We start from the raw sequence: 23646 nt of genomic DNA, 5'->3' as shown, positions 1-23646 counted from the left end.
CCCTTGAGTAGATTTGAAAGGTTTTTTGCAAACCATCTTTTGAAAGTTAAATTAAAGGCAGATCAATGTGGTTTTGTTCTACAAAGGTTATGAAACCAGCAGTCAGGCAGCCTGGGGCCTAGGACTCATTTGGGTTTGTCTCTTAGTGGAAAGCCCTGTAATTATCGTCCCTCCTCTAAAAGGGTGATTTAGGAAACCATTTGGGCTTTTATCTCTCTGCTCATCAGTTGTGTGGGTAAATATTGAGAGTACAGATCGAGCTTTTAACTAACAGAGCTCTTGCCTGGCCGGGAGGCTCTGGGGTCATCGTGGTGGCCAGGCTTGTCTGGATGGTCTAGTCCCAGAGCTGTGATTTAGGGGATGCCTCTGGCTCTTCTGACTTGGTGCCCGTTGCCTTTAGGACTCTCAGCCCCAAGTGGTCCGTGCTGGCCTGGGCATTTCTGCACTTCCCAGGCCCGTGTGCCCAACCCTGTCAGTGATGGGACAGGGGGTCTATGCCCAGCAGGGCATTTCTGCCCTCCAGGGAGCCCTGAGCCACAGCCCTGTCCCAGCAGCACCTTCCTGCCCCAATCCGGGATGGGTTCCCGTAATTCCTGCCTGCCCTGTCCTGCAGGGAAGTTCTGCCAAGGAGAAGGCCTGGCTGCTGTATCTGGTGTGTACCACATGCATCCAACATCCTTTTTCTCTCCCAGTTTGGATATTTTTTATGTTTTCTGGTTCCAAACCTAACGCTGAAGCTTTTCTCTTGCAGGACCGTGTCAGGCTGGGTATTTCTGTGACCCTGGCTCCACACAGCCAGACCACAGGCTCTGCCCCGCTGGCTCCTACTGCCCTGAAGGCTCTGAATTCCCAATCCCCTGCAGCCCAGGAAGCTTCAGCCCTGTCAGTGGGAAAGGGCAGGCAGCAGACTGTGAGCTGTGCCCCGCTGGGCACTCCTGCAGCGGTGAGGATGTGCTGGGGTTACAGAGTGAGGGAAGAAAATCACCCAGTACAGCTTCACTTCTGACAGCCTTGGGTACAGCAAGAACAAACTGAGTGCCCCACATAATTTTTAGTCGGCGATGGTTTCTAGCACTAAGAATCATTTCAATTCCAAAACTGCTGCTGGGTTCTCGGGAGCAGCCTCAGGTCACCCAGAACTCCTTGTTTGCTGTTAAAACTCCTCTGCACCTCTTGTGCATGTCTGACATGGCTCTGGCCTCGCAGGGAAACAAATATTCCTGGCAGGGAGCTCTTGGTCTGGCCATGAGCCAGAGCTGCCCCTCCTCAGAGCTTTTCACCATCTGCCTGCACAAGATGTTTGTCTGCTCCCCCCAGCCCTGAGATCTTTGTGGTCGCTCTGACAGTAACAAATTCATTCATCACCTTCCAGGCTTTTCCTTTCTCAGGTGAGCAGCTGAAGCAACAGGGAAGGAATTACTTGGCTGAGCTAACATGAGTTTTAGCAGAGCTGAAACCACTACTGAGAGCCTCAGAATCCCAGCTGAGCTTTTTCATGGGGAACCTTGGTTTTCCCCAGGCATTTAACTCAGGACTGACTCACCTGTGTGATGAGGTGTTCTCTGTCTCAGGCTGAACTTCAGAGAATTGGTACTTCCTGATGCTTGGTAGAGGTGTATGATGGAGGAGACCATTATTTTGGGTTTCCATTGTCTCTGATCTGGGCAAAATCCCTTCTGAAGGATCATGGTCTGCAGGCTTCTGCTGCTCATCACCTGCCAGACCCCACTGCTATCCACGGGGATCCTCTTGCCCTCTGGGATCTGCTTTCCCTGTTCCCTGTGTCTGGCTGGACTAATCAGGGAGGGAGGCTGGTTCTGTTGATAGACGATGCCATCACCTGGCACAATCCCTCCTGAGCAAGGTTCTTGCCTTGTATCCCAGGTCCTGGAGCACAAACTCCTGAGCTGTGCCCTGCTGGGCACTTCTGTCTGCCAGGGACCAACTTCAGCACGGAGCACCCATGTCCCAAGGGCACCTTTGGCCCCAGGACTGGTGCCACCAGCGAGTCTGACTGCGAGCCCTGCCCAGCAGGTGAGAAGGGACTGGGCACAGGGTGGGGGGCAAAGGTGCAGAAGAGTTCTCCTTTCACATTATTGACCCCTCCACTGCTGTTCTGTGCAGCTCTCCCCCCCTGACATGGATCTCTGTTCGTTTCAGGGATGTATTGCTCAGCTCCAGGTCTATCCCAGCCTTCTGGATTTTGTTACCCAGGTTATCACTGTGCCAAGGGAGCCATCAGCCCAGCCCCCTTCAAGCATAGGGTGAGTGCCAGGCAGCAGCAGCAGCACAGTGATCTGGGGACCAGGACTGGCCTGTCACAATCTCCTTGCTTCTGGTGGGATGCTTTCCAAGCATTTCTTCTCCCTCAGCTGCAGGGACCTGCTGTTCCTGATGTCTGCTGGAATAGCTGGCTGCCCATGGATAAATTCCAGCCAAACCTTCATTTCTACATTGCACTGGAGCATGGGGTGTAACATCTCCTCTAAAAGATGCCATCAGGGACAGGATAAGCACCTTTCAGAGGCCTGCACCCTTTTTATGCCAGTGGTCTTTGTTTAGTTTCAGAGGCAGCAGATTTGTAGGACTCAGCCCCTGTGTGCCCTGCCCAGCACCTCTCTCTGTGCACACTGTGCCAAATCTCCTCCTGACAACACTTTTCCCCTGTATTTTCCTCATCTAGGTGGAATCCTCCAGCCCTGCCCTGCCTGGCAATGACATCTGCCCTGTGGGCCACTTCTGCCCCCGTGGCACCGGGCACCCCAGGCCGTGTCCCCCTGGATCCTTGTCCAGCGCCGTGGGCCTGGGGGCAGAGGAGCAGTGCCAGCCCTGCCCAGCTGGGAGGGTCTGCAGTGGCCCAGGGCTGGCTGAGCTGGCCCAGACGTCTCTGTGTGACCCAGGGTGAGTGTCACTGTCACTGGTCAGTGACAAAACGCAGCCTTGCTGGCAGTTATAATCAAGGGACATCTGAATTTCCAGATCGTGGCCTTGTTCTCAGCCCTTTGGTTGGGATGTGGATGTTTCAGAGACATTCCTGTTCCCTTCACCTTTGCCTGACATTCTTATACATCTTTTTTTCCTCTGTTTTCAGTGAAAAAAAAAATTATTATTATAAATAAATTGCTGTTGCAGATCCCTTATTTAGCCCCATAATCACATTTACTGGGAATTTAACCTTTTTTTCCCCTTCTAAGTCCTCTTCTCCCACAAGGTGGTGCAAGAACCAGGGACAAGGCACCATTCCCAGCCTGTGTAAAGTGCCCTGAGCAGTGTCTGTCCGTGCCAGGAGCCTCAGGGCAAGAGGCTACAGAAATTTGATTTATTTTGTAAGTGTAAGAGAGTCTCAGAAGTGATTTCAGTGCAGTGTAATGAGATTTCATGGGGAAGGATTTCTGGGAGCAGCTGGCTCTTGACTTGAGCAGAGAAAATCACAATGAGATTTGTTTAGAGTTTGAGGCTAAGCTGGGAGTACAATGAGGGTTACATTGAGGACTGAAAAGACTTATTCTTGGGAATATACGGGATTTGACCTGTCTTAGATGAACTTCAAGCCTTCCCAAAATTTCCTTTTACCCTAAAAGTTATTACAACCTGGTTGTAACAGTAATCATTAAGATTTTCCGTGCTGGATGGTGACGAAATGTAAATTATAAATTATAAATGACCCTCGACTTCCAAAATCCGTGAAGTTCTTGTCCCTCAACAGGGAGCAGTTTGCTGCTTTTCAGCACCTTTGCTCAGCTGGAATTGGTCTTGCTTCCAGGCAGAAAAAAAAGCTGCTTTTCTGGTGTTTCATTCAGTGCTGTTCCTTTCACACTCAGTCGTTTGCCTTCATGAGTGGGAATTTTTTCTCCCCCAGAAACTCCATCACTTGAATCCTTGTCTGTGATGGGATCACAGCTCTCATTTCCTTGTTGCTCAGCTCTTAGAACAATCATGGTTTCTGTATTTGTTCATCTTGCTCGTTGTGAGGGGCTGGGAGGGAAATGCTGGAGGGAAGAGAGCCCTGGGGATAAAAAGAGGCTCAGCAAAGGCAGCAGGGACTGAACACCTGGGCCCTGTGTTTTGAAGCAAAAATATTTTAGTTTCAAAGGCGCTTCCTTCCAGAATGAGAACAGTTTCCAGGCAGCCTGGTGTAAAAAAGCCTTTTCCCAGGATTTTCAGGGCACGAAGTGGGGGGAAGTTGCCAGCACAGCTGAACCAAGCTGCGTTTTCCAGGGACGGCTCCTCGTGTGCCTCCCCTATCCTCACCTGTGAGCAGGGCTGGGAGCTCCTTGTTCCAGGCCTGGATTCTCTGTCTCTCCAGCTATGTTTGCCTGGAAGGAAACTCTGCTCCCTGCCCTTCGGATGGGATCCATGGATACAGATGTCCCCGTGGCTCCTACTGCCCCGCGGGCTCGGGGCTGGAGCTGCCGTGTGAGCCTGGCACCTTCAGCCCCGTGCCCGGGGCCAGCGCCTGCCTGCCCTGCCCGGCTGGCACGTCCTGTGGCAGTGCTGGCACCGTGCAGCCCCTCAGCTGCCCCAGAGGTGAGCACAGGGGTGCTGCACACCCCGAACTCGGGTGGGAGGAGGAGTGGGGGATTCCTCTCTGCACTCAGGGAATGGGAGATTTGGCGCTGCTCGGAGCGAACCCAGCATTGCCCCTTCCCCCTGGCTCTGAGCAGTGTCTCCTCTCTGTGCCCAGGGTACTACTGTCCAGGCCACACTGCCGTCCCCCTGCCGTGCCCCGAGGGGACACTGAACCCCTTGGACGGGGCACTGGCACCCACAGCCTGCAGGCAGTGCCCCGTGGGGAGATACTGCAGGGGAGAGGCCAACTGGGAGCCTGATGGTGAGTTTGGGTAAGAACAGCCCTGCCCCAGCACAGGGGCTGGGGATTGGGGCTGGAGGATGTGGGGAAATGGGAAACATCTTCATGAACGGGGTAAAGGCTACTGCAGGACACCCTTCACCTGTGTCTGGGCTTACCAGCCTCTTCTTTTCCTCTGCTTCCTTCTTTTCACTGAATATTTATTTTGGATGCTATTTCTGTTACTGCATTGCTTTTCCTTCTCTCCCTTTTTTCTGCTTTCTCTTCCTTTAACACTTTCATCACTGCTCTTTCTGTCCTCCTAAATCCTTCCCCTCCCATTTAACCGTGCCTGGGCCAAAACTCCAGGGTTGGATACCTGGAAAGAAGAGATGCAGAACTCTTCCCACAGGAAACAAAATGTAGGGAAGCAGTTAGGAGATAAAGTGAGCAAACGCTAGGTGAGGTCAGAGCAAGTAAAGAAAGCGATGGAGGCCAAGGGTTAATGAGAAGAAGGAAAGGCAAAGCAAAGGTGACCAGCCCAGGCTATCAGCAGTGATAATCCAGGACAAGGATGGGCTTTGGCCTCTCTCCAGAGTTATCTGCTGTTTGTGAGGGTTTGAGGAGGTGCTGTGGGCGGTGGCTGCCTCCCTCTGTGTTGCTCAGGTCTGTGCTCGGCCGGGTACTTCTGTGAAGGGGGAGCCACCGATGCCACCCCACGTGGGACACCTGGGTTCCCTCTCAGCGGGCCCTGCCCTCTGGGGCACTACTGTCCAGAGGGAACTCCTTTCCCAGTTGCCTGCCCAGTTGGGACCCTCAACAACGCCACTGGTGAGTGCGATTTCACCCATGGGTTTGTGCTGTGGTGGCTTCAGTGGTGACCAGCTGCCCCTAAGGTCAGTGGCCACGTGTTACCAGTGATGGTGGCCACATGTTACCAGTTCAAACAAGTGCTGCTGATGCTGGGAGTGCACTGGGTGTTCCCCCATCTCCTGTGTCCCCCGGTGTTTGTGTCCCCTCAGGAGGCAGCTCCCAGGCCAGCTGTGTGCCCTGCTACCCCGGGGCTTTCTGTGCCAGCGTTGGGCTGAGTTCTCCGACAGGACCTTGTTCTGAGGGGTTTTACTGCCCAGCAAACTTCAGCTCTGCCAGCCCCACGGCGTTCCTGTGCCCCAAGGTACTGCTCAGGGCTGGGAGAGGGAGTTCTCAGCTCTGGGCAGTGGCAAAGGGTCGCCCACAGCTGACAGAAACACTGGTTACATCCCCACAGAGGTTTGGGTGATTCTGCGATTTACACAGCCCCGAAGTTTGGCACTGAAATCCTCTCCCGCCTCTGTCCTTGCCAGGGTCACTTCTGCAGGTCAGGGACAGCCCTCCCGAGGCCGTGCCCTGCTGGGCAGTACCAGCCAGCCGCAGGCTCTGCCTCCTGCATCCCGTGCCAGAGAGGATTCTACTGCCAGGAGCTGGTGGCAGGGGATGCCAGGCGCTGCCCACCTCATTCCTACTGTCCCACAGGTACTCTGGCACTTGCCAAGGGCTCAGGTGTCGTGTGCCTCGCTGTGACCCTACAGATGTGCAGCCCTGTGTGTCTCCCTCAGGCCAGGAGGTGGCAATGAGCCAGTGTGGCACAGTGGCCACCTGAGAGTCACTTGTTATGCTCTGCTGCAGCTCGAGAGCCTTGTCAGACCCCAACACTCATACTGAGCTTTATCGTTGTCTCTGTGGCCTCCCTTTTAGGGACACGAGTTCCTCTCACCTGTCCTGAAGGCACCTTCACTCCTGAAAACGTGACGGGCCTCTGGAATGAGAGGGAATGCCTGCCTTGCCTGCCTGGCCACTACTGCAGGTTAGGATTCAGTTCAGCCTGGCATCATTTCCCTTTCTCTGGAGCAGTTTGGCATCCTTGTTTCGTGCTGCTGAAGTTCTTCCCAGCTTCTCTCCTGCATTTCTCTCACTCAGTGAGAAGAAATATAAGTTTAGACACACGGTTGGGTACAGGGGCATTGGATCTGTGGATTTGGGGAGGCAAAACCAGTCTGGCATCATTGTTGTGGCACAAAGAAGCACCTGACAGAGGTATAGGTGGCATTTATGAAATCACAGGAGTAATGCAGAAAGTCCAGCCCAGTGGAAAGTCACCCACAACTTCATCTACAGCAATTTTCCACGTTCATGGAATTTGAACTGGCTCACTTCAGTCATCTACGTGTTTTTATAAGTGGAAAAATGTGTCTGTTTTCTCTCTCACATCAGAAATTATTTTTATTGCAAACTTTGCAGTATTCACTGTGTCAGTACTTGCTCTGGTTTTGCACCAAACCAGCAGCAGCAGCAGCTCAGAGTACACAAATCGTTGTTTTCCTCTCTGCTCCAGGCATGGAAGGCTGGAGGGGAAATGTGCTGCTGGATATTTCTGCCTGGCTGGGAGCTCTCGGGCTGCTCCCCAAGGCCTCCCCTTCTCCTGGCGCTTCCTGGCCGGGTGCCGCTGGGGCCAGGTGTGTGCAGGGCTGTGTCCTGCAGGTAGGTGAGGATCTCGGTCATGCTTGCAGTACAGAATATTGACTCGCTGCTAACCCAGTGGATTATATCATATACTGCGTAATATATTGCCAGCCCTTCTTTAAAATTACCATTGCTCACTGATTTCCTCGGTTTTGCATCTTTTGAACCAAAGTGTGCCAGGCTCAAAAGGCTGCCTGGAATTGATGGTGCTGAGCTGCCAGTCCAGAAGAGTCTGAAGGCTCCTGGCTTGGCCTCCCACCAGCTGTGTGAAAGTTCATTCCACAGTAGCAGCAGACCCTGGCTCGGTCCTTTTTGCCACTGGAGGATTTGCATGTTTGACTTTTATCTCCTTCCCACCCCTTTCCGTAGGTTTCTACTGCCTGGAGGGGTCTGAGGTGCCCACACCGTGTCCTGCCAACACTCTCAGAGCTCTTCCAGGGGCTGGGAAGAGGGAGGATTGCCTGCCCTGCCCACCGGGCCGCTGGTGCAAAGCAGGTTGGGGGCTAAACACTGAGGGGAGGGGAGCTGCTTTTCAGGAGAGTTTTGTGTATCCCTGTTTTCCCAATTCCAGCCCCATTTTCCCCCATTACAGAGCCATTTTTCTCCATTTTTCCCAGGTTTTCACCCCTCCCAGCCCCTTTTTATCCCTGATTTGCCAATCCCAGCCCCATTTCCCCACATTCCAGCCCTGTTTTCCCAAATTTCCCCCCATTTTGACACATTTTCCCACATTTTCCCCATCTCAGCCCCTTTTTCTCCTGTTTTTCCCAATCCCATCCCATTTTCCACCATTCCAGCCCCATTTTCCCCCATCCCAGAGGATGGCTTGGATGTCAGATGTGGAATTGTGGGGCAGTCCTGGCAGTGAGCAGTTCTGCAGAGAAAAGAGGCATTGAACTGTCAATCCACATTGGAAACGTGGGAGAGCTGAGGTCACAGCCAGTCTCCAAATATCCCTGTGTGCCACTGGCAGGAGAGGGGCTGGGATGGTGGAGGTGGAGGGTGCAGGAGGACACAGAGCAAAGGTGTTCCAGTGGCACTGGAGACACCCCTTGAAGCCTCTCTCTGTTTTTTAGGGGACTCAGAGGCCCATCCCTGCCCTTTGGGACACTACTGCTTTGGGGGCAATGGCAGTGACCACAGCAGTGTCCTGGCCCCTCAGGAGTGCCCTCCACAGACGTTCCGTGGGCACCCGGGAGCCCGGAGCTTAGCGGAATGCCAGCCCTGCCCTCCGGGCTATCACTGTCCCTTATCAGGCGAGTCCCAGGGGAAAGCTGGCCCTTTCCCGCCTCTGGGTGACAAAATTCCCTCCCTTTCCCGCCTCTGGGTGACAAAATTCCCTCCCTTTCTCACCTCTGGGTGACAAAATTCCCCAAGATGAGATAGAGAAAGGGAGAGAGAATTCCTGCTCACAGCGACCTAAGAGCCTTCCTCCAAAATTCCCCCTGTCCCTCCAGCCTCCCTTTCCTCACTCCCTTCTCTTCCCCACAGGCCTGACCAGGTTTGAGGATTATCCCTGCCCCCCTGGATACTGGTGCCCTGGCAAAGGGGACACTTTCCTCTGTCCAGCTGGCACTTCCAGGATCCAGCCTGGTGCAAAATCCTTGGAAGAGTGTGATCCCTGCTCGCCTGGATACTACTGCCCGGACCCAGCTCAGACAGGGCTCCCCAACACCCAGGGAATACCTTGCAAACCTGGCTATGAGTGCCCAGCAGGTGACAAGACCTTTGTTTTCCTTATTTCTGAGCCTGGATGATGGATCAGCAGGGATTTTAGTGGTGACTCTTGTCCCATTCCCCCAGAACATGATCCCTCTCAGCCCTCCCTGGTTTTTTTCAGTTGAGGTTGCCAAAGTAGTCTGAGCTTAGAGAAGGAGATATTTTCATGCAGGGCATTGAGGTGCCAGCATTCCATGCTGAATAATAAACTGGGTCCCAACAGTTCTGTGCCCTCTTGGGAACAGTAGGAAAAGCAGAGTGTTTATGGAAAAGCCTCCTTCTCTCTGCCTCCCAAACACAGTTTCTCCTGCTCTGGGAATGTCACATAAACACATAAACACCTTTTCTCTCCCAGGGTCAATAAATCCCAAGCCCTGCAGGCCTGGCTTTTACTGCAGTGCCCTGACAGGAGAGCCTCCCCTGTGTCCTGCTGGGTACCACTGTCCTGAGGGATCCTGGACTTACAACAGCCCCGAGCAGCTGTGAGTACCTGGGGGTTGGTACAGCCAGCCTCCAGTTCCTAAAAACGCTGAATATTGGGAATTGTGCTTGGGATCCAACCTAAACCGTGGCCTTTGTGCATTGTGCAAAAGCAAAGGAATCTTTGTGGCTGCAGTCACAGGTTTGGTGACTGCTGAGACTGAACAGGGGGATTTATGGTTTCTACTTAGATTGGAATCAGATGAGAACCACTTTTAATTTTGACCCTGTGTCTTCACTGATCGTTGAATCCAGAAATAATTTTCAGAGATTTTCTTCTCTTTCCCTGCCCTGTTTGTCCTCCCAGGTGTGTGTTCCCATACTACTGCCCCCTGGGCAGTGCCTACCCAGTGCCCTGTGAAGGAGGGCACATGGCCCTCAGCCTGCCTGGCCTGAGGGGCTCAGCTGAGAAATCCTGCAGGGTTTGTGCTGCAGGGACCTTCCGCAGTGACCCCCTGATCTCAGCACCCTGCCAGCCCTGCCCAGCTGGCTTCACCTGCCCACCAGGTAAATTCAGCTGCCACGGGGGAGTGGGGCAAGAAATAGCAGCTTAAATTGGAAGCAGAGAGTTTGGAGTTCTGTGTGGGCAAAGCTCTCAATCCTCTGCAGTTATAAAACCCTGGTGTGGGCTGTCACGTGGGTTTGCCACTAGATTTAGCCGGTGGAAGAGCTGGGAGAAAGAAAAACTGAGATTTAAATTTAAATATGAATTAGACTGGAAAACGCTGATGTGTACACGTGTGCATTTATATAGCCCCGTGTCTATATATAGACAGACGTGTGTAGATGTGTCACTGGGACAAGCAAGTGCTCTCTGCCTCTCTCTCAGCACTGCTGGGGTCCCTAATGTCACCCCTTTCTCCAGGCAGTGACAGCTACCACCAGCAGCCTTGTCCCCGTGGCCACTACTGCCCTGCTCTGGCCCCGGCCCCGCTGCCCTGTCCCCCGGGCACCCACAGGAGCAGCCACTTTGCCAAGCACCCAGGGGACTGCCAGGCCTGTCCTGCTGGCACCTTCAACCACCTCCCTGCCCAGGCTGCCTGCTTCCCCTGTGGCAGCTCTTCTTCTTCTCAGCCAGGTGAGTTTTTGTGTGTGAGTGGAATTTCCCCTCTGTTGAGGTGTTTCCTGATCTTCCACAAGCCCTGGGATCCTCCTGGCGCTGGGGATGCTGCCCATGCCCAGCTGCTCTTCCTCTGTCCCACCCAGGAGGAGGATTCCATTTTCAAAGGTTTTTTTCCCTCTGACACTGTTATCCAAGGGGATTTATCTCCTTAAAGGAAGGAAGAGCTGAGCAGCTCTACTCTAATTCTTGCTCTGTCATGGCTTTGAAAGTGGTGGAGTTTCACCAGCATTACTTCAGCCATGATTTGGGGGCATGGTGTTAAATCTAGGTGTGCTTTTGAGCCAAAATTTGGCACTGAGGGCACGATAAAGTGGGGTGAGGCTGGAAACTGGGAAAGTAAAGAGTGCCTATTCCTTGCCCCAGTGTATGTGCACACTGCCCCAGCATTTCAAATCAGGTGGGGTTGAGGCTGTTGACAGAGGGGCTTGGCAGCCTTGCCTGGCTGGGTCCTTGCCCCACCCACACATTAATGGAGGGCTTGTCAAAACCCTGCTGCCAAGGAGCAGCTGGGCTTTTCTGCATCTCTGGCTGAATGGGTGCTGCAGGAGATGCTCTAACGCTGTGTTGGTGCAGCAGAGGCAGGCTGGCCCCAGCTGGCTCAGCTGGCTGGTCCTGTGGCTCAGCTCTGCCCTGGGAGAGGGGCACAGGCACCAGCAGTGTCACTGAAATGAGCAGTGGGGTTTGATAAAGGGTGCTGAGCACGGGAGCTGCTCCTTTCCAGCCAGAACGGATGTTGCAGGCTGTATTCCCCATCCCAAACCCAGCTTTTCTCCCAGGTGCCACCAGCTGTACCTGCCATGGGCTGAACAGGGCTTTCCAGCACTCAGATGCCTCCTGCATCTGCCAGGCAGGTTATGTTTATTACGATGAGAGAGGCAAGAAAGACCCTGATGGCAACAGTGATCAGGATTGTCGACCTCAGGTAAAATCAGGCTCCAAACCAAAATTGTTGTGTGATGTGCAGGAGAGGAAGAGCGTTCAGGCCTTAAGCTAAGCCAAACAAATCTTTGTTTGATTGGCCTTTTCTTGTAGGGTTTTTTCTTTGCCAGGATCTTGTGAGGTAAAATTTAAATTCATTAGGGATGGAGGTAAAGGATCCTTCCATGCCAGGGCAATGGGAGCAGCACAGTGTCTCACACGGATGACAGATGCAGGAATATAAGCCTCGTTATTAATGTGAAGTCCTTCATCAGAACTGCCAGGGGCAGGGAGACACTAAAACCAGCTCTTGTTTGTATCTTGCATGATGTCACTTTTTTCCCTCTTTGTGAATGAATTCTGTAGTGCAAAACCCCCTCCTGGCATGGGTTGCACAGCAATGTAGAATGTCCAAATTCTACTCTGATTCCTTCAACCACTTTCTTACAGCTGAACTTCTTCATCAGAACCTCATGAGGGGCTGGGAGGTGGAATTGTTGTGTTCTTTCTTCCCCGCTTCCCTTGTTGGATTGCCTTTATGTCGAATGTCTGAAGGAGAATTTTAGGGATGCTGCAGCTCAGTTGAAGCTCTGGAGCTTGTCTGGGTGGGTTTCTCTGCAGGTGGACGAGCTGTGTGCCCCCGGCGAGGTCCGGCTGGCGTCCACGCGCCGCTGCGTCGTCCCCGAGCGCCACGACTGCGCTCCCGCCTGCGGGCCGGCGGGAGGGGAGCTCCACGCACAGCTGGGCATGTGAGTCCCACCCAGCACTGCCTCTCCTAGAAAACACTTCTCAATAAGCCCTGAGCTACTGAGCCCATGAGGTCATGCCAGGGTTGGGCTGTGGGAGGTGTTTTTTGGGAAATTTTCCATCGGTGGAGTTCCTTTCTGGGGAGGTCCTGCCTTCAGTCCTCAGTCATTGGCCCTCATCATCTTCCTGGAGAGTATTTCCTGTGTTTCCAACATTACCTGGTGGTTTTGTGTCTTGGTTGGTGACACCAGAATCACCCAGTGACGAGGCGAGTGTGGACCAAGCTCACATTTTCTGAGCTGTGTGACTTTTCCACCTGTCTCAGGTTGAGCCCCTCTAAAGTGGATGATCACTCTGTTAAATTTAGGCCAGAAATGAGAAAAATCAATCCTTGTTGCTCCCCACACATCTTTAATCATCATGAAATGGTTTGGGTTGGCAGGGACCTTAAAAATCATTTAATTCCAAATGGAAATCAATCCTTGTCCCACCCTCCACATCCTTATTGGTTTGGGTTGGGAGGGACCTTAAAGACCATCTAGTTCCAACCCCTTGCCGTGGGCAGGGAGACACTGGAATGAGTTCTTGTCACATGCTATCACTTTTTTCTCATTGTGAATGAATTTCTGTGTTGCAAAATCTCCCCCTGGCATGGATTGCACAGAAATCGGTTGCGTCAAAATCATACTTTTGATTCTTTCAACCATTTTCCTGGAGCTGAGCTTTGGGGAGGGGTGTGTAATGCTCTGCTACAGGACTGAGGTGGTCTCTGTCAGACACCAACCAAGCACTGTCAGTGGGGTGTCACATTGTGGCCTTGAAGAGCAGGCACGGTGCTGAAGAGATGGGCAGGGAGTTTGCTCCATCCTTTTTTCCATGGGTACAGAGTAGGATCATCCACCCTGTGGGTTGGGAGAGGCTGGGGCTGGCCTGTTGTGGCTGTTTGCTCAGGGATCAGGACTGATCGAGGATTTGTCCCCTGGTCAGATGTCACTGCAAGCAGTACGTCTCTGCTGAGGAGCTCTGTGACCAGCTGCGCCTGCTGAGAGCCCCACGGATCTCCCTGGGCTTTGGCACCCACAGAGAGCTGCTGCTCAGGATGAACGAGGGGGAAGTGAGGGTAGGTGTGGAGGGAGGGATTGCTTTCTAAATGTGCAGGGCTGGGAGAGCCCAGAAATCACAGGGACTCCAGGGAGGTGAGGTTAAGGGTTGATGCATTACAGAGAAACAACAATTCCTGAATTATAGGGAAAAAAACCTCCTGGAGCAGCCTTTGACAGCTGCAGTGACCCACAAATCAGGGTCTGCATCCAGGATTGGTTGTATCAGTGATCAATGTTTCCCTCTGCTTTCCATAGGAGGTGTCAAACGTTCTGGGCCCAGATGAGCACGTGCAGAGCAGCCAGAGGGTGCATTTGGTGCTGTTCAGCCCGTGGGGAGTGCTGGGTTTCATTGTCTCCAGCACAGAAGTGCTGGATGCATTTCTCACAGGTAAGGCTTGAGAGTGAACCCAAATTCCAGCCACACCAAGCCATCCATTTCCTTCCATGTTGGCACAGCAAGTTGGCACAGAGGGAATTCATTATTAGATGCTCCAAACTATTTAGAAAGCAGGGAAATACCTTGTTGTGTCTGGGAGTAAACAGTGGGGAATTCACTGACTGCATGGTTAACTGCATGGTTAACATGGTCAGACAAAGACTGCAGGGTTTTGGATTTCCAGCAAACTAGAAGGAAACTGCATTTGGAGGCAAATCTGTCGGCAGGTGCGTGGATTTGGCTTTGTGAGCTGTAATTGCCCACAAATACAAAACAAACAATTCTTCCTTGCCAAGGGTCGGGTGTTGTCCCATGCTGCTCACTTCACACGGTTCATTCTGCTTTCTTCTCTTGCCTGTGGCAGGAGATTTTTCCTCAGATCAGCTGCTGCAGAAAGGGCACAGAGCCCAGAGGAGTTCCCCCAAAGACAGCCAGGCCTTGCCCCTCATCCCTAACCCAGTGGTGTGCCTGGAAGCAGGGGACACGATCCTCTTCCAGCTTAGCATCAGTTCCCAGGGTGAGTGTGGCTGGGGCTGAGCACATTTGTGTGTCCAGACACGTGCAGAGCAGTGGCTCCACACTGGGCACCCTGCATGGATCCATCCCTTCATCTCCTGGATCCCAGAGCTGCAGTCTGGGCTCTGCCAGGGGCTTACCTGGTAGTTTGCAATTTTTAACTGGATTTCTGTAGATTGAGATAAAATTGGTCCTGTGTTAGACAGCACAAATCCTTGTGGGGCAGTAATTAAACTCAATTAAATGAGCTGACACTGCCTGGCCCTGTAAAAGCAGTTCCACAGTTCTTTGCCAGCCCAGTGCCAGCTCTCCCAGCTGAGGTGGCTCAGAGCTGCTGATCCTGTGCTGCCCCATCTCCAGACCGGGCCTCCAGCCATTACCCCGTTTACCAGAAGCAGCATCTCTATAACAACAACCCAGGCTGGGATTTTGGACCTTTCCGAAGGCTGGACCACCTGATCCAGGAGACTCAGCTCAACATCTCCTGGTAATACCTGCCGTGGGATAACAGTGTTGTGGGCAGGACCTGACAGTGGGTTTCTGACAGAATCAGCAGATCCTTAGTGGTGAAAACACCAAATTTTGCTGTGTTCAAATCCCTGTCTTTAACCATCCTCACAGATGGAGGCTGAAAGAAGCTTGGATCAGCCAGTGCCTTCCTTATTTTTCCTCTTCCAGGTTTGCCCATGTTTTCCTGGAGCCTGGGACATACGTTTTCAGGGACAGCTCCGTTCAGGAACACTTCCTGATTGTGACAGTGAACGAAGCAAACGTGAGCTGTGACCCCGGGGACTTGTCCTTCCAGCCCTCCTCCCTGTTCCAGCTGGCCAGACACGGCATTTTGAAGCAGCAGGATCTGAACCTGGCTCCCAACTGGGCTGCTATCACAGGTACAGCCAAAACTCCGGGATAGCCACCTTCAGCCTCCATTCCAACCCATGACCTTTCTTGTCCTTCTCTAAGTGCGTTTAAACAAGCATTTTCTTTGGAAATGCTACCAAAGCACTGCTTTGTCAGCTTTAATCCCTTTCTCCTGTGGAGCTTCCCAAAATCCACTGCTCTGTAGCCAAGAACCTGCCTGTGCAGGAGCTGAGGTGGTGAGAGAGGGAAGGAGCAGCCGTGCTTCTCCCCACACCCTGTTTGAAGAGTTCAGAGCTAACTGAGGGCTTTGTTTTCCTTGGCTGGAGTGTATTTCCATGATAAACTGAGCTGAAATTAAATACAGCATTTCAGAGTTGACCAAGGGCTAAACACAAGGTCAGGTAAGATCTTTGCTCCAAGCCAGGTGCGGGTGGGAGCACTGTGCACACCTCAGTCCTTCAGTGGGAGGCCAGGAAACAACAGAAATGAAAGTGTGGCTTGCAGACACGACCCTGGCTCTGCCACCTTCAGTGCTGAGAACACTTCGCTCCTCATCCACCTGCACCAGCCAACAGGGGGAGAAGCAGAAGTGAAATGAATAGGAAAGGTGCTGAGTGGTTTTTTGTGTTTCTCACTTCTTGCCCTCCCTCCCTCCCGGCTTCCCCAGCGATCCTTTTTGTCCTTGGCTTCCTCGTGCTGGTGCTGACTACCCTGGCCATCGTGCTCCAGCCTGCTGGCCCCAAAATCAGCCCCCTGAAGAGCTGGAAGCCACGATGGAGGAGCCTGGGAGAGCCACACATCCCACCAGAGTACATCCTCCTCAAGGACAGGTAAAGACCAGCCTCTGCGTGGTCATACAAAAAATCTACCCAAGAAATCCATCCTCTGCTTGAGCTGGGCTGGGTCTGATCCTACTGAGGAGAATGAGATGCTCTTCACCCTCTTTGCCATCCCCTCTAGCCTCAAGTTCTATCAGATGCTCGGTCCTCGTGGGTCTGGAGAAGATGCTGGCTCTGGAGAGAAAGGGGCAGTGCCCAATGCAGGTGAAGTGCTGGGCCAGCCCCAGGTGTTCTCCCATTGGTTTTTCCCCACTTCTTCCCCATTTTGTTGTCTTGGGTTAATTCTCAGGTGCGATATTTTGACACCAGAATTTCCTGCACACACAGGAGGCCGCTCAGGCACTTTGCTGTGCACATTTCCACAGGCACACACACTTCCACCCTGGGTTTATTCCAGGGACTTTAACCCCCTGTCATTGGGATGGGTTGAAGTTTCCTCCCTGAGGAATTAAGAGAGTAAATTCCCAGCCTTGACAAGCCCTTTAGAACAGCAGCGAGTTCAGGTGATGGGTGAAGAAAATAAAGATTTACAATTGTTTTCCTTGGCTTCCCCTGCCGGTTGTTCTGTTCCCTGAAGGCACGTGACTCCCGCGCTTCATTTGCTTCCTGGGAATGAGCTCAGCTCGGGAATTTCGGGGTGGTCACAGGCAGCGGCAGAGCCCGAGCCCAGCAGATGGCAGCAGGTAGTGATGCTGGGCACAGCTCCGGGCACAGCTCCGGGAGCATCCCAGCGTTTTTCTGGACAATTTAGGAGCTGATAGTAACGCTCTGCCATCCTCCCCCTCGCCAGGGAACGAGACCTCCTCTCACATCTCCTGCCTCATCCGTTTTGCTTCCTCACAAACCACAAAATTCCTATGGACAGGCAGCGTCTTGGGTGGGAAATAAACCCAGATAACCTCGTGTCCAGTGTTTGAGTGTGAGCCTTCCCCTGTGTTTCAGAACAGAGCTTTACACCCCGGCTCCTGGAGGATTTCAGTGTTCGTACCCTCTATGACAAGCTGGAGGATCAGAATTTGCACCTGGCCTCTCAGCTGGCAAAGCACAGGATGGACGTGCTGGTGTTCCATAACGGGATCAGCCAGCGGATCCAGAGCCTCATGGTCAGTGGGAAGGGGCATTTGAGGGAAGCAAGGCTTGGAACCATGAAATTGTCAGATAAATGGTTGCCCTGAAGTTGAATTTTGTTGAGGGATGGGTATTACTGCTTTCAGTACTTTATTTTGGCATAAAATAACTTTTTTTTATATGGTTTTATATGAGGGGCTGAATGTGGAGTGGGTAGATTCTGGGGTTTGCAAAATATAACACTGCTGCTTTCTGTGAACAGGACACAGTGCAAGCTCTGGACTGGGAAGCCCTGAAAACCTTTTCCAGGCAAGGGAACTGTGGGCAGAAACCTGCAGAGCAGAGCTGGGCAGCAGTCGGTGCTGAGCTGTGGGACGGACATGGGAATTTAACAGGTGAGAGGCCTGGGGTGCAGAGCCAGGGACAAGTGCACTGTGAGGGCAGCAGCAGCAGTGAAGGGGCTAAAAAAAGACCTGACTCATACCTACGAGAGAATCCAGAAAATTGTGTCTCCCAGGCTTGTTCTGCAAGAGCTGACAGCCTGTCTGCACCTGAGCTCAGCAAGAGGAGAGGTCTGGCAGCTCCAGGAGGGGTGAGCACAGAGTTATCTGGAAATGTTGTTCGAAATGAGGCATCCTGAGAAATTTCCAAAGAAAGGCCCCTGCTCTTGGTGCTGTTCTGGGTTTAGTCACAGTTTTCCAAGTGGTTCTGGGGAATCCTATTGGAATTTGTTGCTGGGTTCATTAGGTGCCCCATGGCAGGAGGTGACAGAGTTAATGAGGGCTCTGGAAGGGCTGCTTGGGAACACTCCTGACAGGAACAGAGCTGCGAATCCAGAGACGGAGCTCGAGATCCAAGCACAGGCTGCAGTGGGAGCTGTACCCTCCCTGCACAGCCTGACCAGTGAAAATAAATCAGAAGGGCAGGTGAGCTGCAGGGGTCTGCTTTGGGGCCTTCTCTCACCTTTCTGGGAGTTTTTCCATTTCTTTAACTTTGGGTCCATTTTATCCCACAGGATCCTGAGCTGCCTCAGCTTTGGGAGCTCTGCAGCACGAAAGATGCTTTTTCCAGCCTCCCTGGGCATGAAGAGCATGGTGAGGGCAGTGCCACAGCTGGGAGGTGCTTCCAGAGGAGGCAGTAGGAGGCTGAGTGTGTGCTAAGAGGGTAAAAAGGGGTGTCTGTGTTTGCTAACAGAGCAAATGCAGAATTACTTTTCCCTATTTACGCTATTTTTTACTTCCACATAATTTTTTTCTTTTGCTGAGGTGGCAGCTCAGGACAGCCACTTCTGCCTCTTCTATCCCTCTGTCAAGGAGTTTCCATCCCTTTCCATCCTTCTCTGTAGGAGAGAAGTCAGGGAATTTCCATCCCTTCAGACCCTGCACACCTTTATATTAAGTGACACCTGTAGGAAAGAGTCTGGGTGCCATTATAATAATTGAATGCTGAAATGGGGAGGCCAGGAAGATTCTATACCATCATTCTGTGATCCTCACAGCCTTCCCTCTGCCCAGGACAATATTTCCTTCTCGCAGCCGTGAAGAGCCTCTTCCTTTAGGCTTAAAAGTGCCCCTGTTTGTTCCAGGTTTGGATCTCCAGTTGGTTTATCTGACTGAGCTGGAGGTGGAGGGCCTGGTGGCAGCTTCCCCCCTTGCCAAGACCCTGTGTGAGATCAAGGAAGCTTTGATGAATCTCCAGCAACCCTCAGCCCTTGGTAATTCATCTGGTTTTCCCTCTTGTGTGCTGGTTTAGAGCAGTAAATAAACCAGGAGTTAAAACAAGCAGGATTTCTTCTGAAATGAAGATTTTCCTCCAGCAGCTGCTGAATTTTTTAGGCTGTGACGCTCAGAGTTTGAAATTAATAACGGTGTGGGTTTGGTGTAATTATGGGAGGATCATTTGCATTATTTTGCAATTCAGATGCAGTGGATTTGCAAAGGCCTGGATCTGCCTGGATCCTGCAGTGCCTGGGCAGTGCTCAGGGCTGGCTGTGGGGCCTGTCCTGGGTTATTCCCATCAGATTTCGCTGCAGTGGTGGCTCTTGGTCTCCTCTGAATTTGTGCTTTTATTCTGAATTTCTCCAACAGACAGCAAACACCAAACCAGCCTGGGGAGCTCAGCCTTGTTCTGACTGCTGGATTCCTGGGATGAAGCTCGGCTGCTGGAATAAAGAGGAGCTGCATTGCTCAGAGCAATTGGAGGGACAGAAGCAGGAATATCTCATGTTCTGCACTGTAAAATAGCCACCAACTCACTTCCTGGAGGAGCTGAACTTCTCCTGGGCAATGGATAAAGTTGGACTGGGGAGGGAGGGGGTGTCTGGGACAGAGCAGCTTTACCTGAGGTATCAGAACAGACATTTATTTAATTAAGGATGTATTTGGTCAAATATGGGATGAGTAATCCATATTCTTTTTGCTTAACCTTGAAATATTTTCACATTTGCTGTGGATTATCAATAATTTGGAGGCTGAAGTCCTTGGTGTTGCTAATTTCATGTTTTAGTTGTTAAGTCAATAAAGCAATAAACAGAAAGACCACAGGTGGCATAAGAACCTCGATTTACCAATGTGCTCTGTACAGCCTTTCTGATCTCTGATGTGAAGGATATTTGTGAGTTTTTCAAGCATTTTAGAGCCATCCTTTCAAGCCTTGCCCAGCACCCTGACATGGCCTGTGCATGTTTTAAATACACCCAGTAAGTTCTGCTGGCAGAGACCTCAAAGGTCTCTACAAATGTGATTTTTCTGAGAAAAGATACACTGAACTATTCCTGAAGGGATAGCTGCTGGTGTCCAGTGCTCTGGGAGCCTGATTTTCAATTTTTAAACATCCCCCCTGCCATTCTGCTTCCCTTGTCCTGTCTGTGTGAGAGCAGGGCTGTGAGGAGGGAATGGTTTCCATAGAACAGGAGCAGAATCCCCCGCACAGCATTCCAGATCTCCAGGGAAAGGGCAGCAACACAAGATTTGAGCCAGCACAGTCCCTTGGCAACCCCCCCAGGGAGGCTCCAGCCAGCAGCAAAGCCAATTCTCCTCTCATTGTGGTATTTACTGATTTGTTTACATGTGCAGAGCTTGGTGAGCCCACTCCTTCCCGGTTCCTAGGCACAAAGTTGTGTTTGCTCCTTGCATAACCCCTGTGGGTGCTCAGACAGTGAGACTGGGGTGCCCAGGAGCCGGGACAGGAGCTCTCAGCGTTGCTTCCGCTGCTGGATCCAGAGGAACTTCAGGATTTTGCCACTTCCGTTGTTGGTTCCACGTTTTTCGAGCTTGCTCCCAAAACCAAAAGGTTTGTTCAACTTCCTTTGCAGATCCACCCTGGGAGAATTTCGGGGCTTCCTGGCAGCTCAAAGGGATTTTGTGGATATGGGAACGGGCAGGCAAACACTGCAAAACCCCTGCAGGTCTCTGTGGTTGCCTGTTGGGGAATGTGGCAGTGAAAAAACCATCATTTCTTTGTTTTTTAGGTTTTCAGCAGATATGTTCATAACAGTCCTCCATGGAGGTAAGAATCTCCCTGATATCCACAGGGAAACCTGGTCGCCAATGGTGACAAAGTTATCTCTGTGAGTTGTGGCTCCAGATCCTATTTGTAAAAGGCAGGGTGGAAGGCAGCTGTAAATAAATTATGTCAAACTTTTGTTGTAGCAATATTTCAATGAGTAAATTGGTTTGTTTTAAATCAAACCAAAGATAGGCATGTGGAATTTTGCTTGAAATTTCCTTTTTTCCCCAATGTGGTTTTCTTAACTTCAGTTGTAAGTAAAAAATTCAGAGTCTCAAAATATTTTGGGTGGGGTTTTTCCTCAAAAACCCAAAGGATATCAATGCAGAAACCAGAGTTTCCCAGAGTTTCTGTTAACAGTTCCTTGAAAAGAACTAATAAAGAGAGGAGTGGTGCAACCATTGGGTTTATTGCACTTGTGAAGTATTTGCTGCTGACAGCTCATTTTCCAGTGTTCTGGAACCTCCTGAAGGCCCAGCAGAGTCTGGAGTAGCAGTGAAATTCCCTCAGATCAGGAGCGTTCCCTGGGACTGCTGATAAGAGAGATCGAGTGCAGGGTCAATTAATTTGGCATTTGGAGAAGGGTCACGGGTTTTCCTTTGGTTTCTTTGAGTTGTGCCTCTCTTGACAGAGAATGAAAAGGCCCTTTTCAACATCAACTGCAAAGTTCAGCCTCTCCTGGACAGCATCAAGCACTGCTGTGGCTGTGAGGAGGGAGGTAGGGCTGGGTTCCCTGGGGAGGGAGCTCTGGGGTGTGAAATGAGCTGCTGCTGGTTCTGTGCTCACTCTGAAGATGTTGTCCAACCTCCCAGAGTGTCACCTCTGCCAGGGAGTGCTCCCAGTGGTGCTTGTGGCACTTAGAGGCTCCCCCTGGGTATTCCAGATAAAGAGTTTTAAAGGCTGTGAGAAGAAAAAGTTCAATAAAAAACACCTAATGAAAGTGTCCCTCTGAAGAGAACTTCCAGTGAGGATATTGAGGTGGTCAATGAAAATGCTGCCAGAGTTTGGGCGTTTTTCAGACGTGGGTCAGTCACTCTGTATGGCTGAGACACATCTCACTGTGTTACTTCGGAGCACCCTGACCCGGCTTTGTGGGTTTTGCAGACGAAATCGAGCTGGCAGATGAGCATGGCCAGGTGAAGAATTTGCTCCAGCACCAGGAGCACTACGGGTGGCAGCTCCTGCAGGAGAGGGAGCTCTGTGTCCTCCTCAAAGTCACACGTAGGTCAACATGCCAATCTCTGCACTGGAAACACTTTTATTGCCTTTGTAAATAAAGAAATGCCCCCACAGAGGGGAAGGTGGGAAGTTACTGAAGAGGATTTGTGTCCTGGGTTCCCAATCTGAGGCCCTGAGCATCCTTAGCTCCACTCAGGACCTGATGCTGTTGAACACTTCCTGAAGAAAGAGCCAGCACCAGAACCTGAGCTCTGAAATCAAGGCTGGGTTTGAAAATGCTCTGGTAGAAGTCAAGATTGCCTCCACCCAGGGCAGAAATCTCCTGATAGTCCCACTTCCACCACCAGGAAAAGTTGTTTTGAAAGTTTCTGGCTTTAACACTGTGTTTTTATCCCTCACAGGACAAGAAGGTTCCCAAGAAGCTGTTTTTACACCACTGCTGAAAAACCAGAGCATTGTCACCCCAAAATTCCTGGGTATGAGTCTGAAATAAATGTTTCCATAACCTTGTTCTCAAACATGAGGGGAGGGAACAGCCTGTTAGTTGTGCTCCTGTGGGAGGAATAAAAGGCTGAAGTAAAGACGTTTTTAATTTATAGCCAAAAGGAGAAATCTTTATTTCCAGAATTAAAAACTGAGTTAAGAAGAAAATGCTTCTTAATGCCTCCCCATTGTGTGTGAAGTCCTGGAGCTGTGGGTGGCATGGTGTGAACCACAGAAACACAAGAATTACATTGGATTTCCCCTTTCAGCTACTCTTTCTCTTCTCCCTGCAGCTAAACTGGGGAAGTCAGAGGATTCCAAAGTGTCACTGGCCAGAGGGAAAACCAGAAACTACGGCAAAAAAGCCAACTTGCTTTTGGAAGCTCCATCCACAGCAGGTGAGCTCCTGACCTCGGTGAAATCAGTGCTTCTGTTTCCTTCCCCAGCACCTGCCCGTGAGTGTTTTGTGTTTCTCCCACAGGTAAAAAGAGTCAACCACAAGGCAGCAAGAATAAAGGCAGCAAGAATAAAACTCTGGGATCCACTTCCAAAGGAACTGGGAAACACTGATAATGCCAGATGGAAGGAGTGCTTGGAACTGAGCTTGGAGGCTTGTTGGGTTATGCCGTGGTGATACACTGAATTTACTGGGCTGTTGGCAGAACCCTGAGACAGCCAATGCCTCAGTTCTGAGATAATGATCTCACTGACCCAGTGCAGCAGGAAACCAGTCTGGAGGCAGGAATATTCCTGGTAAATTCACCTTGATCCTCACAGACATGGGGCTTGTCTGGTGAATCACGAACACTGGCAGCTGCAGCCCCAGTTTGGCTTACCTTTAACACGGCAGTTCTATTTCTGGGATCGCTGAAGTGTTCAATTAACAAGTTCATAGTGCTTTTATCTTTTACCTCACCAGTTTCTCCAATTCACTTTATAACTCCTGAGATAGCTCCTATCTTCATGGGATGGACCCTGGCCCAGCTCTCACAGACCTGTTGATTCATCAGTCCTGCTGATTTGCTGTGCTGGGCACTTGAATATCCACCAGCATTAGGAACATGTGTACAACTGTGTGTAAAAATGCACATCATCATGCAAAACCTATAGATAAACCTTTCTTCCTCAAGGCTTTTCCTGAAAAAATAAAACAAGCTGTAAAACCTAATTACTGAGGGCATAGATTTTCTGTCTACACCACCCAGGTGTTCACTGATCTCAGAAATATTCACAATTTTAAAGTCACAGAACTGAGTTTTCTGCAGCTCTTTTGTTGCTGCATTTTGTTCAATTTTGAATTGAACAAAAACATCTCCAAAATGTGTTTTTTAATTGTGGTACCCAAATAAGCAAAGGGCTGTAGGGATTTCCCAGTAAGA

At 51.2% G+C, this 23646-nt stretch overlaps 2 protein-coding genes across 3 annotated transcripts in view; both read left to right on the top strand.

Annotated features, from left to right (window-relative positions):
- LOC104692119 (SCO-spondin-like) overlaps positions 1 to 19635 on the top strand; it is a 69527-nt gene extending 49892 nt beyond the window's left edge. The window contains exons 47-79 of the mRNA XM_039565018.1: positions 401 to 652; positions 752 to 943; positions 1885 to 2034; positions 2161 to 2264; positions 2684 to 2901; positions 4307 to 4527; positions 4685 to 4831; positions 5456 to 5620; positions 5812 to 5963; positions 6133 to 6301; positions 6524 to 6632; positions 7161 to 7306; positions 7658 to 7783; positions 8365 to 8544; positions 8780 to 9004; positions 9363 to 9489; positions 9795 to 9994; positions 10353 to 10565; positions 11387 to 11532; positions 12150 to 12277; positions 13263 to 13395; positions 13634 to 13766; positions 14179 to 14331; positions 14691 to 14817; positions 15009 to 15220; positions 15859 to 16021; positions 16152 to 16234; positions 16973 to 17133; positions 17361 to 17493; positions 17846 to 18024; positions 18114 to 18192; positions 18684 to 18812; positions 19186 to 19635. Of these exons, the coding sequence (XP_039420952.1) occupies positions 401 to 652; positions 752 to 943; positions 1885 to 2034; positions 2161 to 2264; positions 2684 to 2901; positions 4307 to 4527; positions 4685 to 4831; positions 5456 to 5620; positions 5812 to 5963; positions 6133 to 6301; positions 6524 to 6632; positions 7161 to 7306; positions 7658 to 7783; positions 8365 to 8544; positions 8780 to 9004; positions 9363 to 9489; positions 9795 to 9994; positions 10353 to 10565; positions 11387 to 11532; positions 12150 to 12277; positions 13263 to 13395; positions 13634 to 13766; positions 14179 to 14331; positions 14691 to 14817; positions 15009 to 15220; positions 15859 to 16021; positions 16152 to 16234; positions 16973 to 17133; positions 17361 to 17493; positions 17846 to 18024; positions 18114 to 18192; positions 18684 to 18812; positions 19186 to 19229 (5099 nt within the window). The 3' untranslated portion in view covers positions 19230 to 19635. The remainder of the gene's footprint in view (positions 1 to 400; positions 653 to 751; positions 944 to 1884; positions 2035 to 2160; positions 2265 to 2683; positions 2902 to 4306; positions 4528 to 4684; positions 4832 to 5455; positions 5621 to 5811; positions 5964 to 6132; positions 6302 to 6523; positions 6633 to 7160; positions 7307 to 7657; positions 7784 to 8364; positions 8545 to 8779; positions 9005 to 9362; positions 9490 to 9794; positions 9995 to 10352; positions 10566 to 11386; positions 11533 to 12149; positions 12278 to 13262; positions 13396 to 13633; positions 13767 to 14178; positions 14332 to 14690; positions 14818 to 15008; positions 15221 to 15858; positions 16022 to 16151; positions 16235 to 16972; positions 17134 to 17360; positions 17494 to 17845; positions 18025 to 18113; positions 18193 to 18683; positions 18813 to 19185) is intronic.
- A 98-nt stretch (positions 19636 to 19733) lies between these two features.
- On the top strand, positions 19734 to 23432 carry C24HXorf65 (chromosome 24 CXorf65 homolog). 2 transcript variants are annotated; one of them, XM_010403892.4, is made up of 7 exons: positions 19734 to 20389; positions 20568 to 20605; positions 21237 to 21323; positions 21710 to 21826; positions 22186 to 22260; positions 22561 to 22665; positions 22749 to 23432. In XM_010403892.4, exons 2-7 carry the CDS (start codon positions 20581 to 20583, stop codon positions 22835 to 22837), a joined length of 498 nt encoding a protein of 165 aa, XP_010402194.1. In that variant the 5' UTR covers positions 19734 to 20389; positions 20568 to 20580; the 3' UTR covers positions 22838 to 23432. The 2 variants fall into 2 exon arrangements, with proteins under 2 accessions (XP_010402194.1, XP_010402195.1); XM_010403893.4 differs by lacking the exon at positions 21237 to 21323.
- Positions 23433 to 23646: the final 214 nt, after the last annotated feature.

Source organism: Corvus cornix, chromosome 24, assembly GCF_000738735.6.
Source record: "Corvus cornix cornix isolate S_Up_H32 chromosome 24, ASM73873v5, whole genome shotgun sequence".
NCBI lineage: Eukaryota > Metazoa > Chordata > Aves > Passeriformes > Corvidae > Corvus > Corvus cornix.
Note: the sequence above shows the minus strand (reverse complement) of the source record. Positions and strands in the feature narration are given on the sequence as shown.